The sequence below is a fragment of the Lynx rufus genome, unplaced genomic scaffold (assembly GCF_022079265.1).
Source record: "Lynx rufus isolate CCGP_SWC_20201006 ecotype Redwood Valley unplaced genomic scaffold, mLynRuf1.p SCAF_16, whole genome shotgun sequence".
Lineage (NCBI taxonomy): Eukaryota > Metazoa > Chordata > Mammalia > Carnivora > Felidae > Lynx > Lynx rufus.
Genome location: NW_025814830.1, coordinates 9,649,876 through 9,664,170, shown reverse-complemented (window position 1 = coordinate 9,664,170; position 14,295 = coordinate 9,649,876). Strand labels below are relative to the sequence as shown.

General features: G+C 49.3%; 1 protein-coding gene and 1 non-coding gene across 4 annotated transcripts in view; both read left to right on the top strand.

Moving 5' to 3' along the window:
- Positions 1 to 14,295, top strand: part of HNRNPUL1 (heterogeneous nuclear ribonucleoprotein U like 1) — a 34,547-nt gene that overhangs the window by 16,130 nt on the left and 4,122 nt on the right. For all 3 annotated transcript variants that reach the window (XM_047078009.1, XM_047078008.1, XM_047078010.1), the window contains exons 8-11: positions 3,241 to 3,507; positions 4,747 to 4,869; positions 4,968 to 5,096; positions 13,683 to 13,851. In XM_047078009.1, the coding sequence (XP_046933965.1) occupies positions 3,241 to 3,507; positions 4,747 to 4,869; positions 4,968 to 5,096; positions 13,683 to 13,851 (688 nt within the window). The remainder of the gene's footprint in view (positions 1 to 3,240; positions 3,508 to 4,746; positions 4,870 to 4,967; positions 5,097 to 13,682; positions 13,852 to 14,295) is intronic.
- On the top strand, positions 12,877 to 12,979 carry LOC124511985 (U6 spliceosomal RNA). Its single transcript, XR_006962023.1, has one exon. It is a non-coding gene; the product is annotated as a U6 spliceosomal RNA (small nuclear RNA).

Genomic DNA, 14,295 nt, shown 5'->3' with positions numbered 1-14,295 from the left:
GGGGCTCGAACCCATGAACTGTGAGATCATGACCTGAGCCAAAACCAAGAGTCAGATGCTTAACCAACTGAGCCACCCGGGTGCCTCTGAAAACATTTTTGAATAGTTAATGAATTCCTGTGGTTCCCAAAGATATTAAGAGATATATATCAAAAGATTTGTGTGTAAAGTTGTCTTCAGACCTGCCCTCTCTGCCCGTTGTTCGTTCACGTTTACCCTCCCTGTACAGGAACCCGCTGGTGCCTAATACAAGAAAGATGATTGTCGTATTTCTTCTTTTACACAAAAGGTGGTATATCATACATGTCATCCTGCATTGGTTTTTGCTTATTTATCTTAGAACTTTTTTCGTATCACTACCTAGAAGACTTTGTTTTTTCACATGTGGTGAAAGGGGTTTCAGCAGGGTGTTTTTTCATTGTGTGGATCTACCATTCTCAACCAGCAGACATTTGGTTAGTTTCTCCCTGTTTTATTTGGTGGCGGCCTAGTCTTCTGATGCAGGCATCAATTTACCCTGCGCTTATTTAGCCAGTGTCCTGTTGATGGACCAGAAAGCTATTCGCCAGGAGAGTCCATGGTGCGGTGACAGCCTGTCCTTTTCCCGTGTACCAGAGCATCTTGGGGATCTTTTTGTATTTCTGTACATGGATCTTCTCCGTTCTGTAGTCTCTCCCACTTCCCCTTGGAGCACAGTTGGCAGTGCTGGGGTGGGTGATTTGCACATAAATCTTTGCATTCTGGTAGGAATCTACCTGCAGTGTTTATTCCTGAAAGTGTAATTTCTGGGTCAGGGGTGTATTTTTAAATTTTGATGGCTGCCACCGAGACTGCACTCCAAAGAGGTTGTAGAATTTTAACATGTCATCGGTGTGTGGCAGCATCTGCCAGACTCTGTCCCATCCAAGTGTGAGGTTCTGTGAGCATGTGGCAGTTTGGAACTATAGGCCTTGACTCTTGACTACAACTAAATCATTCAACCAGGTACCCCTCAACTTCGATATTAAAGATTCTGTGTGCAGTTTTTCTTTTTTCAAATGGTGCCATAACTTTTTTAAAGGGTGAGGGGTTGGAGCAGATATGAAAATGCAGTGACCTGAGGGAACCCGGGGGAGCACATTAGCATTAGATCTCAAGTTCTCAGCCTTCACAAAACAGGACAGAATGGCTGCCAGGCAGAGAGAAATGTAGAACCGTAAGGAACGTTGTACTTGGAGCCCTGGGGACGACACGAGATGTGAGAGATGAGGCTGCAGAACTGGTGGGCTCTGAATAACACCAGGTGTGATGACCTTGAGGTTTGAGACCCTGGACGGGCACCAGGGTGTTCTAGCAGGAGTGACATGACCACACTTGCCTCTTGGACAGATGGCCCCATTGGTGGTGGATTCATCATTTGAGGGTGCTGGTTTCTGTACAATATGGTGAGTTCCCCTAGTGAAGCTGGTGGCCGGAAGGAAGGCTGACCCCCAGGATGTTCATCTCCATGTTAGAGTAAAGATGACCTGGGCCACTCTGGCTCCGGTGGGAAGACACAGCAGGGATCCTGCTGCAGGATTCAGTTTGGCAGATGTTTGTGTGTCTGCCCTGCGTGGTCTTGACCTCTGTGGGCACTTAAAAATGAGCAGATAAGGATTGTATAGAGCTGTGTCCTGTGGTCACCGAGCATGGTGTTGAGGAAGCCACTTAGGGAAAGGAGTTCTCGCTGCTTCTCAAAGGACGAGTCCCAAGGCGGTCTCCCCATTCAAGAGGGAAAGAATACCATGTCTTGTGCTTTTATATCAGGAATCCGACCTTGTACTTACTTTGGTTTAGTCTGCCATCTGATCCCAAGGTTTTTTTTGTTTGTCTTTGTTTTTTTAACTTTTGAGAGAGACAGAGACAGAATGCGAGTGGGTTAGGGGCAGAGAGAGAGGGAGACACAGAATTCAAAGCAGGCTCCTGGGTCTAAGCTGTTAGCACAGAGCCCGATGCGGGGCCTGAACTCACAAGCTGTGAGATCATGACCTGAGCCGAAGTCAGACGCTCAACCAACTGAGCCACCCAGGTGCCCCATGATCCCAAGTTTTGAGTCTCCCTTAAATGTAAACCTTTACCGTGCACCCAAAGTGATCTTTCTGAAACAGCTTTGACCATGCCACTCCCTTGTTGGAAACAAGTCAGGGGTTCTGCTCTGCCATCAACATGAAGTCCAAATTCCTGAGGTGACAGAGAGCCCCTCGCTATGCTAAGGGCAGGGACCGTGTCTCCTCCCCACCACTGCAGCCCAGCGAAGTGCCTGGCCTCTTGGACTGATCGCTCCCAGCAACCCCCTTAGTCCTCAGAACAGCCCTTTGCAACATAGAATCTTAGGATGGCTCCCTTGTTTGATAAGGAAACTGCAGATGAAACCTCAAGGTCACACAGTGAGTGAATAGCAGAGCTGAAGCAGTCTGCCTTCCTAAACCGCCTTAACCACTGCACTCCAGCCACTTGGCAGGAACTCTGTAAATAGTTGTTGAATGAACAAATACGGTCTTCGCCTGGCCCTCCAGCTGTACCTGAAGTTACTTCTCCCTCATCTGTCCTGCTACAGCCGGGCTGACCCTTTGTGCCCTCACCACCCGATTCATATACAAACACCACCTCTCTTTAGGACTCACTCCTCCCACCGCAGACTTGGCTCGTTTCCACTTCTTGTCCAGGACTTGGCTTACAAGTCCTCTCCTCAGAGAATCCTGCTCTTGAATAGGTGCCCTCACCAAATGGTCTGATTCCCTGCTAGGCCCTGAGCTCTGTCAGGCCCAGAGCACCACGGGCACCCGCACCGGGAAGAGCAGGAGCTGGAGGATGTGTGGTGTGTGGCGAACAAACAAATGCACACATTTGTAGAGCTGGGCTTGACTCAGAAGGCCCTGCTGTGGGGCTTTTTCTTTCCATCTGTTCTCTCCACAGACTGCCCTTGCTGGGCTTGAGGACACACTCCCCTTTTCCTTCATCTTTGTCTGAGGCTAGGCACAAGACGGAGCTTCCTACGATGACACATGTCACAGCCGTGGGGTTTGGGGCAAGGAAGGCTTTGGCCACACCTTCGCAGCTGTTTCCTGGTGACGCCTCGTGTATCTGTGTTGGGGGAGGGATGCACTTAGATGTGGGAAGGAAGCTGAGTTTCCTCTCCCTACATCTGCTCCTGCTCAGCTTTGGCTCCCAATCCCTTAAGCTGAACATTGGCAGTTATCTTCCTTTGGCTTTGTCTCCTAGGACTTTGAATGTGGAAATGATGTGGAACTTTCCTTCACCAAGAATGGGAAGTGGATGGGCATTGCCTTCCGAATCCAGAAGGAAGCCTTGGGAGGTCAGGCCCTCTACCCTCACGTCCTGGTGAAGAATTGTGCGGTGGAGTTCAACTTCGGGCAGAGGGCAGAGCCCTACTGTTCCGTCCTCCCAGGCTTCACCTTTATCCAGCACCTTCCCCTGAGCGAGCGGATCCGGGGCACTGTGGGACCAAAGAGCAAGGCAGAGTGTGAGGTGAGTGGGCCCGGAAGACTGAATTGGAGGCCGCTTCTCCAGAGTCACATTGCTGCCAAGGCAGAAGGGAGACCCTGCAGTGGGGTGGTGAAAGCGCCACAGCCTCACTGAGGGAGACACCTGGGGCCTCTTCCTCCAGGCTTCCCAGAGCTGGGAGACAGTGGTGAGGGGGTGGGTGTGGCCTGGAAGAGGGAGGGGCTGGGGTGAGAGACCGAAATCTTGGAAAGGTTCCCCAAAAAAGTTGTCATGGCTCCATCCACACTGCTCCATCAGTGAGGTCAGGATCTTGGAAAAGGAGGCTTTCCTCCCAGCAGACAGGGATGTGAAGGCACTTCTGGTGAGTGCATTCTTGCGGTTGTGCGGTTCCATCCCCTAACGCTGCCAAGGCTAAGAACAAAAATGACAGCTGATCTTGGGGGTGATGAGGCTGCAAAAGCTGTACTGGTGAGCTTTGCTCTCAAGATAATGTTTTACTAGATACATAAGTGATTTGATGTTTATTCTAAAAAACTAAACATAAAGGTTAGCTCCCCATAATTCCACCGTTTGCAAATAAGTTTACTGTTAAAGTTTTCAAGTTTGTGCTATGCTTTTTGCTATGCTAGGTGCCTGGTTTATACACACACACTTATAATTGAGAACTTAAAGCATAAGCATTTTGGTATCCTCCCTTTCATTCAACATTATTTTGTGAGCTTTATCCTACTACACGAACCCCTCTTTTTAAACTCACTTATAATGGTCTTAAAAACTCATCATTCCCCTCTCTTGTTGGGCGTTTAGGTTGTATCTAGTGTTTGCCAAATTCTGAATGTACTACTAAATAAGTACCATGCTTGTCATCATGTGTGTTAGTCTGTTCCCGTCTCAGACTCCAGGAGGGTTGTACCCACTTCTTGTGCCCACTACGTGTACCATGCCCAGTGCATCGCCCTCCCTGGGCTTTTTCCTGTCAGAAGCCACTTCATCCTGTCTAACAAAAATGTAAATAATCATGATAACAGCACTTGATTTTGTGCTCACCCCATGCCAGGCCCTCTGTTAAGAGCCTGACACACCTCATGTCTTTGAATCCCAGCAGCAACGCTGTGAGGTAGACGCTCTCATTGCTTCTGTTTTCCAGAGGCAGCCATGAGGTTTAGACTCACCCTCGAGGTCACCAGTGAGTGAGGGTGGTGCCAGGCTGCCATGCCACCCACTGCTACTGCTTCAGTGCCCCGCTTTGTCCCATTCTTGTAGATTCTGATGATGGTGGGCCTGCCCGCTGCCGGTAAGACCACGTGGGCCATCAAACATGCAGCCTCCAACCCCTCCAAGAAGTACAACATCCTGGGTACCAATGCCATCATGGATAAAATGCGGGTAAGGATGGTTCCCGGTCTCTCCATATTCATCTCCCACCCCCCAAGTGCTGCCCTGCAGCCAGGACCACCCACCCCTTCACCACCCTCTGTCCACAGGTAATGGGCCTACGCCGGCAGCGGAACTATGCCGGCCGCTGGGACGTCCTGATCCAGCAGGCCACCCAGTGCCTCAACCGCCTCATTCAGATCGCCGCCCGCAAGAAACGCAACTATATTCTAGATCAGGTACTCACTGGTTGAGCGTCAGGCCCCAGAAAAAGGAAGGGGCCTGTTGGGTACCTGGGAATTCCCCTCTGGTCCTTTTTTTTCTTTTTTTTTTTTTTTTTCTTTTTCTTTTTTCTTTTTTTCCTGCATAATGCTCTTGGACTGTAGTGCTGGTCAGGGAGTCAGCCATACATGATGACACAGTGCCAGACTCAGCATAGTTCTCTGAGCCCGGTCTGTGGGTGGGGCCTGGGGCCATGGTCCAGATGTAGCTCAGGCTCTCAGCAGCTCACCAGTACAGCTTCTGCAGCTATTTAGCGAAATGGAAGGGAGGTAGATTTCTGAAACGGACAAACATGGGCTTGAATCCGAGCTCTGCCTCTTCCTAGCTGCGTGCCTGTGGGTGGCTGACCTCATCCTCCAAATCTCAGTGTTGTGGTCTATAAAATAGAGATCGTATAATGGTACCCATCTGACACATGGTCTGGCATGTGATCGCTGGAAATTGTTGTTAATTACCCTACAGAATAGGTATGTCCCGGCTTCTCTTAGCATGTTTTTATGACTATGGGATACATATTTAAGTCATGTATTTTCTTTTTTTTTAAATCACATATTTCCTACCTGCCATTTCAATTAAGAGGAAGGTTCTTAGCATCAGAAGGTCTAGGAACCTTTGAAATTAAATCATAATTTTGTATGCAGGCTCAGATATGTATTTTAAAACAACAACTGGACAGTTTTGAGTTAGGATAGGAAGATCCTCCATGGCTGTTAGCATTCTCAAAAGTATGAGTGACCCAAACATGGTTAAGGGTCCCTGTCTCAGAGTAATGAGTTCCTCACGTTTACCACCTATGAGACATCATTCTTGACACTGCCCTGAAGGCTTTTTCTTTTCTTTCTTTTTTTTAAATAAGTGTCGTTGTGGTTGTTTTTTAATTTTTTTTTTAATGTTTATTTATTTTTGAGAGACAGAGACAGAATGTGAGTGGGTTAGGGGCAGAGAGAGAGGAAGACACAGAATCCGAAGCAGGCTCCAGGCTCTGAGCTGTCAGCACAGAGCGCGATGCAGGGCTTGAACCCACGAGCTGTGAGATCGTGACCTGAGCTGAAGTCGGACGCTCAACCTACTGAGCCACCCAGGCGCCCCCCTGAAGACTTTCAAGTAGCAAATCCTATACGTGGGGATCTACGAACAAGCCTCTGTTCCCTTCCACCTTGCATTTGCCCTTTCTTTAAAACCTCTGAGTGCAAATACGTAACCCAAGTAGTACCCCCACCCTGGCAGCCTTACCATTCATGTAGCCCTGCGTACTTTGGTTACCGTGAGTTCAAAGGGTCCTGATGACGGTGGAGCTGGTGGTGGTGCTGGCTTGTCAGAAAGGTGGTTGGAATCTCCAGGGAACCAGGTTGGCTTTGCATAGGAGTGACATCTTCTACAAAACAATTGAGCGGGAGCTCCCAGGTCAGGGGACACATGGAGATTTGGGGAGAGTGGCTCCATGCCCCTTCCCTGTACCTTGCCCTCTGCATCTCTTCCATCGGGCTGCTCCCGAGTTATATCCTTTTCATAATAAACCAGTAAGCTGATGTTTACAGTGGAAGAAATGAGGCCTCCTAGCCAACATAGAAAAACAGAGAGCTCATGGTAAGAAATTAGTTCTTGGGGCGCCTGGGTGGCGCAGTCGGTTAAGCGTCCGACTTCAGCCAGGTCACGATCTCGCGGTCTGTGAGTTCGAGCCCCGCGTCGGGCTCTGGGCTGATGGCTCAGAGCCTGGAGCCTGTTTCCGATTCTGTGTCTCCCTCTCTCTCTGCCCCTCGCCCGTTCATGCTCTGTCTCTCTCTGTCCCAAAAATAAATAAACGTTGAAAAAAAAAAAAAAAAAAAGAAATTAGTTCTTAAAGACAAAAAGAAAAAAGCTATTGACTGATCTTTATGATCAGTCTTTAAGATCAGTGATCTTTATGATAGACAAATTTATTTAAAGGATCTTGCCAAGCAGTTAGGTGTCAAGAGTGGAAATTTGGCTTGCTGATGAAACAGCCATGCTACAAAAACTAAAAGTTGGTCAGAGCCGTGCCACACCTCTGGCACTACTCTGTGATAGTGGAGATGTGAGATTCGCTCTGAGTGTTGCTATTCTGGAAGGTGGAGCTGAAAAGGTGTACTTTCATCCAGTGACAAACACCGAGACCATAGGATTGAGCCCTGAAGACTCACATTTGTAAAGTACTAATTGGGTTAACGAAAAAAACAAAAAAGCAAAACAGTTGAGCACAAGATAGTCCAGGAGCCACCCAGCGTTATTCCCCCAGCTCAGCCCCATTACTGATGCATATAGCCAGCTTTCTCCCCCTTTAAAAGACTTCTTTTTCTTTCTTTCTTTTTTTCTTTCTTTTTTTTCATGTTTATTCATTTATTTTGAGAGAGAGAGGGCGTGAGCAGGGGAGGAGCAGAGAGAGTGGGAGAGAGAAAATCCCAATCCGTGCTGTTGGCGCAGAGTCCAGCAAGGGGCTTGATCCCAAAGACCGTGAGATTGTGACCCGAACCGAAATCAAGAGTCAGATGCTCAACAGACAGCCACCCAGGCACCCTAAGAGTTTGTTTTGTTTTGTTTTGTTTTTAATTTTTTTTTTAATGTTTATTTATTTTTGAGACAGAGAGAGACAGAGCATGAACGGGGGAGGGTCAGAGAGAGGGAGACACAGAATCTGAAACAGGCTCCGGGCTCTGAGCTGTCAGCACAGAGCCCGACGTGGGGCTCGAAATCACTGACCGCGAGATCATGACCTGAGCCGAAGTCGGCTGCTCAACCGACTGAGCCACCCAGGTGCCCCAGAGTTTGTTTTTTAAACAAGCCTCATTTTGCCCCATTCTTTTTGTCAGGGCATTTTGAAATTGTAGTCTGACTAGGCCCCAGTGGGACTGGGTCCTAAAAGGTGTGAGAGCAGTGGTGTTTTAACACCTTGAGGATTCCTTGTTTGGACACCCCAGCAAGTATTCCCTGCCTATCTTTTTCTCAGTTTGCTGGTTAAATTAACTGTGAAACCTATTTCAAATATGTAGCCCGGTGGAGAAGGATTATAGTCATAGCGGTAGATGGTCTTAACATCTGTGTTCAACATTTCAAAATGGGCTCTCTCTGGAAGTCAAGCCCCAGCACCTCAGCCAGGCATAGAACAGCTTAGCCTTCTCAGCTTGTGCTGGCTTGTTCAGGGACAGGATCCAGGGCAGTACTGGGTGCACCTGTGCTCTTCAGGGCTTCTGGCTTCCTGGTAGGGGGGACCTGCAGGTCAGGCCAAGTGATCTAGGCCAGCAGGGAGACAAAATAACCTAAACTCTGAAGGAGGGAGAAGAGTGTTCTTGGATTAACCACAGATCGTAGGATTGACGGGGTCTGAAGCTATAGGTTACTCAGGCCTGGGAAGAGGTCTAAAGTCAGTGGTTTGATCTGTCTTTTTGGCTTAAGCCCCAAAAGTGGGTTCCAGAAAATCCTGGGGGTATGATACAAGATTCACAGCAGACCCCTGGCCAGATGCTGGCACTTCCCACTCCACCAGCTTTGACAATGAGGATAAGTTGATGAACAGCTGTCTCCTGAGCTAGATAGACCTCCCAAAGCAGAGACAGTAATGCAGGCCATGTCCCTACAATCCCAGGATCTCAGCTCAAGGCTCTTTTTCCCTTTTCTCTCTGATTTTTCCTTAGTGTTCAGACCTCCCTCCATGTGGCTCTCCTGTTACTTAGGTTGGCCTCAGAAATGCTAGTCCTTGAGAGGGAAGGAGAAAGAAATTGTGTGAGCCAGGATTCTGCCTTCGGCCAGGATCCCAGCCCCTACCCCAGGATGTATCTCATTGAGCACAAGCTCTCAGGTGTGTTGGGGCCTGGACCTACATTCCATGATTACTTGAGTCCTCTTGAGATCATGTGGGACATCTGGGGAGGGAAAAAAAGTAGATGGACCAAAGGGGAAGCTTAGGCCTCATCAGGGAAAAGAACCTATTTGAAGTTATTTGGTCAGTTTACTGGTAGAACAGGTCACTGCTGACTTCCCAGAAAGTCACAGCCAAGAATGGTGGGAGCCTTGGTGGAAAATTAGGAAAGCTTTCTGGAGGTGGGGTGCCTAGCCAGGACATGGATGATGATAAAAGGAGTTGAGACTTTGCCCTGAGGGTGGTGGGGAGAGGGACATGGCTAGCTTTGCTTGACTGGTAAAAGGCTGAAGAGCAAGGGAGAAAGAGAAGTTGGAAGCCACATTGCTTCACGTGGTCTCTGGGGGCCTCTCTTACCGGTGGAAAGCGTTTGGAATGAGATGCTGCCTGGCCTGCCCCTGACCCACCACAGGAGCTCTCCTGGAGGCTTTTGAGAAGGCCTCTGCGGGGCCGTGTGTGAGGGCCCTAAACCACCCCAGAGTTGAGGACTGCAGGCTAGGAGTTCCCTCAGGCTCTAACAGCTCAGAGCCAGGCCAGGCAGTAATCAGAAACCGCGCTGGAGGTGACCACATTGCCAGCCCTGCCTCAGTCGTCAGAACATGTGGTTCTAGTCCCACTTTGTGTCCCTGTTGACAAGCGCCATGCCTTCTCCTGAAACAGAAACCTAGGGCTGAGATTAGAGGCCCAAAGTTAACCGCCTGTTGTTGGCAGGTTTTGGAGAGGGAGGGGTTTCTCTTCACCTTCCCATCCCCAGAGCCTCAGCTTGTGTCATTGTTGACACTCCAGCCAATTCTCTTCCTACATATGTGGTTCCTTCCACTGGATTCACCTCCCTGAGCCCAGAGTGAACTCTTGTCACCAGCTTTAAATTTGCTCCACGAGTCCAGCTATGTTTCTGTCGCTGCCAGCCTGACCCCACCGAGCTCTGGACAGGGGACAGTGGGACTCTCACAGAACTCAGGCTGGGAGCCCACTGTGTTTCTCCCTCACTCCCTCAGGCTGTCATACACTAGAGCTATCCACATAGCTTCTTTGAGGAACCCAGTTCCTGTCCTTCGGCCCACATGGCTGGGGATTGGGGATAGCTGGGGACAGGGAGGCAAGAAACATAGCCCCAGACCTTCGTAGAGTCAGCATCTTCAAGCAGGGTGGGACTGGGAGAAGCAGGAGCTGGACAGAGGGATCCCACACAGCTGGAAAAGCTGACCTAGCTGTTGTGCTGGTCTCCTAGCAACAGCCACCAGCAGCCCCTAGTGACCATAGCAGTGCTGGGCCAGCTCAGGGGCCCTGACCTCACTGTGTTTGCTGTAGCAACAGCCACCAGCAGCTAACTCCCTTTCCTCCTGGAAGCCAGGCATTTGCATTTCTACTGGCCTGGTTCAGGCACTTCCCTTCCCCAAGCCCAGGACTAAGGGGGAGGGACAGGCAGTCTTGAAAACACTCGCCAAGTGTGTTCTCAGCACCTCCGTTCCAGAGTGTCTGAGGAGCCATCCCTCCAAGTCTAGCCACTTCCCCCGACAGGGGCCAGCTATTTATGAGTCGGTTCTGCTCCGCCCCCACCCCTCCTATCCCCAGAAGCTGCAGGGACAAGCCTCTGCCCCCCATCTGCCCCTTGGGAAACCTCCAGGTGGTGTTTATCCATGTCCTCGGGGTTCGAGGCAGTCAAAATAGGATTGCTTCTTAAGAGCAAGAACATGGAATGGGTTGTCCGTAGAATGATCTAGGGCCACAGTCACACTGGCACCTATTCACTCTGGCCTTTGTGCCAGGAGAAAAACCTCATTATTTAGCTAGAGGAGGCCAAATTCTATCTTGCTATGATCAGATGCCACTTTCTGCTTTGCCTTTAGGAATGAGTCCAGGAAGGGCAGTGGAGAGAGGGACCTTTCCTCTAACCTGATGTGCCTCTTAACCATTTGTGGCCCAAGGCCTCTCCTTGGGCTGGTCCCAGGTCCCAGCCTGGGTGTCCTCCTGCCCCTCCTTGAAGGGTGGAACATTTTCCCTGGGGAACAGGGAGGAACATCCCTGCCTAGTGTGTGTTAGGGCTGGGGGTCTGGTTGGTGAGAACAGCTACACCCACAGCCCAGATCTTTCAGCAAATGTGCTCTGGGGTCCCTGGGCTCTGGCTGACCCACAGCCCAGCTTCCTGTTCCTTGTGTCTTGGGAGAGGATCTCTTGTGACTTTTTCTTTTTCTTTTTTTTTTTTAATTTCACTTTCCTTGGTCCTTTCCATTAGGAAGCCTCTCCAAGGACAGTGTCAGTCCTGTTGGCTATATTTTCAGACCCACCCTGTGTGTGTTGACTTGGAACTTTTCCTGCCCCCTCCCTGCCACATGCCAGACGTTTTCACATCTGCAGCTCCTCAACAGAGCCAAGAAGAGGGTGATATGATCCCTGTCTTTCAGATGAAGAAATTTGAGAGGCAGGCTAATTAGGTGACTTGTCTACAGCCTCACAAATAGTAGAAGGCACAGCTGGGATTTCAACCCCAAGCTTCTTCCCCAAAGCCTGTGTTCTCCCTGTCCCATCTCACTGTCCCTGCCCTTCTGATGGGATGTCACTGTAGCTTGATCCTCCCCTGGCCTGGGTTGCTTTGCATTCACATTTTAACAGCAAGAATATCCATGGCACACACCCCCTCCACAATAATAGCCATAACAGCCGTGCTTCCCATTTGTTCAGTGTTGGCTGTGAGCCAGGCCCTGGGCTAATCAAGGGCTTTTACTCACATGAACTCCTATTGTCTTAATAACAACTGTATGACATTCATACTCTTTTCCCCTTTCAGGGCTTGAGACTCAGACTCATGAAATACGCAGTACGTTGATTTTACAGACAAGTAAGCCAGAGTTTTTCACCCAGGGCCATGCAGGTGTGACCTGACCAGGTCCACCCCACACACTGCTTGCCTCTGTCAAGATGCTCCCACTCTGGAGGCTGCCTCATAACCCCACTCTAGGAGTTCCTCGTGTTTGGACGGTTGCTTTGTGGTCCTTTTCCGCTCAGTCTTCACCAGCTCTAGGAGGGCAGCTTCTCATCTCTGTTTTACAGATGAGGCAACTGTATAAGGGCTGGCCAGAGCTAGTTACTGGCCGCACTAGGGTTTTTCCACCTTGCCAGGCAGTGTCTTCAAAATGCCATATTTTTGTGTCCACTGGTGCATGCCCCTTAGACTCTTCACCTCTGTGGCTTCTCCCTTGAGTCCCTGTCAAAGCCATTAGAAGTTGTTTAAATGCAATTATTCCTCGTTACTCCAGAGCTGTTGAGTGTCTGAGTTTGGATAGGGTGGATACCCGTATAGGTGCCTGGGCCCCACTTCTAGAGAATGGGGTTTGGGGGTTCCCTAGTGGGGGTGGGCCTGCTTTTTTTTTTTTTTTTTTTTTTTTGGAGTAGCATCCAGAAGGTTTGGGTGTGCAGGCTGAATCTCCCAGGTCTGGGCCCCAGTCCCAAAGGGCCTGGCATGTAGTTGGTTTTCAATAAATGGAAGCTAATGGTCACTGCTGCTCTCAATCAAGTGTTTTCTAGAGACCCACTTTGTGCCCAGTGCACACTGCACACCGCCCAGACGAAGAGAACAAAATGTTAGCAGCAAAACCACTTGTGAAAAGCATGGGCTGCTGCCTCGTCAGGCTCTGGGTAAAAGCCTGTGGATGAGACTGATGTTTTAGAGAGGGACTGAGGGAATGAAAACAGTCCACACGGCAGTCAAAAGGGGGTGGTTGATTATGGCAACCACTGTGTAAATATTATGGAGCCATTAAAAGTGAACACTGACACAGAAAAAAGGTTAAAGAAACATTAAGTGAAAAAAGCCTTCAGGAGAGTATGTAGCATGATTCCACTTGTGTTAAAAATCACACAGATCGGTGCTCACTTTGGCAGCACACACACTAAAATTGGAACGACACAGAGAAGGTGAGCATGGCCCCTGCTCAAGGATGACACGTTTGTGAAGCGTTGCATATTTTATTATTTTTTATGAGAGAGAGAGAAAAGGAGGGGAGAGAGCAAGCTCAGGGAAGGGGTAAAGAGAGAGGGAGAGAGAATCCCAGGCAGGCTCCATCCCATGAACTGTGAGGTCATGACCTAACCCAAAATCAAGAGTGCGACACTTAACCGACTGAGCCACCCATGCACCCTGCATTTTAAACATGAACACTTTTCGTTGTGTACCTATAAGATTTTTCCACCAGGTCTCAAAGTCGGTGCTTTAAGAAAGAAAAAAAATCACACAGATCTTCCTGGAAATACATAAATTCAGTACAGGCCATCTCTGGGAAGTAGGACTGGCAGTAAGCGGATGAAGGGATTATTCTTACTCTAAACTTTATCCTTGTACTCTGACAGTTTTATCGTGAGCAGGTGTTACTTTTAGAATTGGGGGTGGGGAGGGGTACGGCGTAAAATGGCATACCAAGAACAAATAGGAGTTAAAAGCCCAAGTGTAGGTACCCCTTGTCCTGTGACTGTCAGCAGCCACTTTCCCAAAGCCAGTTTCTCCGAATGGGCTCAAGAATCTTAACAAAAAAAGAGCACAGTTTCCTGAGTTTGTTTTGTTTTGTTTGCTTAGAGCTAGTGTCCTTTTCTCAATTCCTGGCCCACAGAATACCTGATAGGAAAAAACCCAGCTCGTAACGTACCATCTCTTGCCTCTTCTGTTTCCTTCCCCTAGACAAATGTTTATGGGTCAGCCCAGAGACGAAAAATGAGACCATTTGAAGGCTTCCAGCGCAAAGCTATTGTAATTTGTCCCACTGATGAGGACCTAAAAGACCGGACTATAAAGCGAACTGATGAGGAGGGGAAGGATGTCCCAGATCACGCGGTCCTAGAAATGAAAGGTAGGAGATAAGCCAGCACAGCAGGGTCCTTAGGAGAAAAGCGCCTTCCATCGTCCTTTCTTCCACAGCTCCTTGCTTATTCCTCTTTTGATCTTGTCCATTCTTTCCTTGCTCCCGTTTTGCCCTTCCCGGTCTAGTGCACCTGTGAATGGAAGAGCTGCTGGCATCTCTCACAGCATGGTTTAGACTAGATGGGGCTGGGGCAGGATGAGGGAGAGGACACGTGGCGGAAAACGCTGAGACCTGCACATCTCCTGCCTCTGGCACCCACTGGTGGGGTGACTGAGCAAGCTTCATTCTGCTCCTGTGTAGAAACAAGGATGGTGATTCCACGTCTCTGGCCCACTCCCTGGGGAGGCTGGAGGGAGTGTTTATATTTGGTGGGGCTTGTAGCCACCTCTTCAGAAAAGGGACAGGAGAGTCTTTATTAACTCCTGATAATTG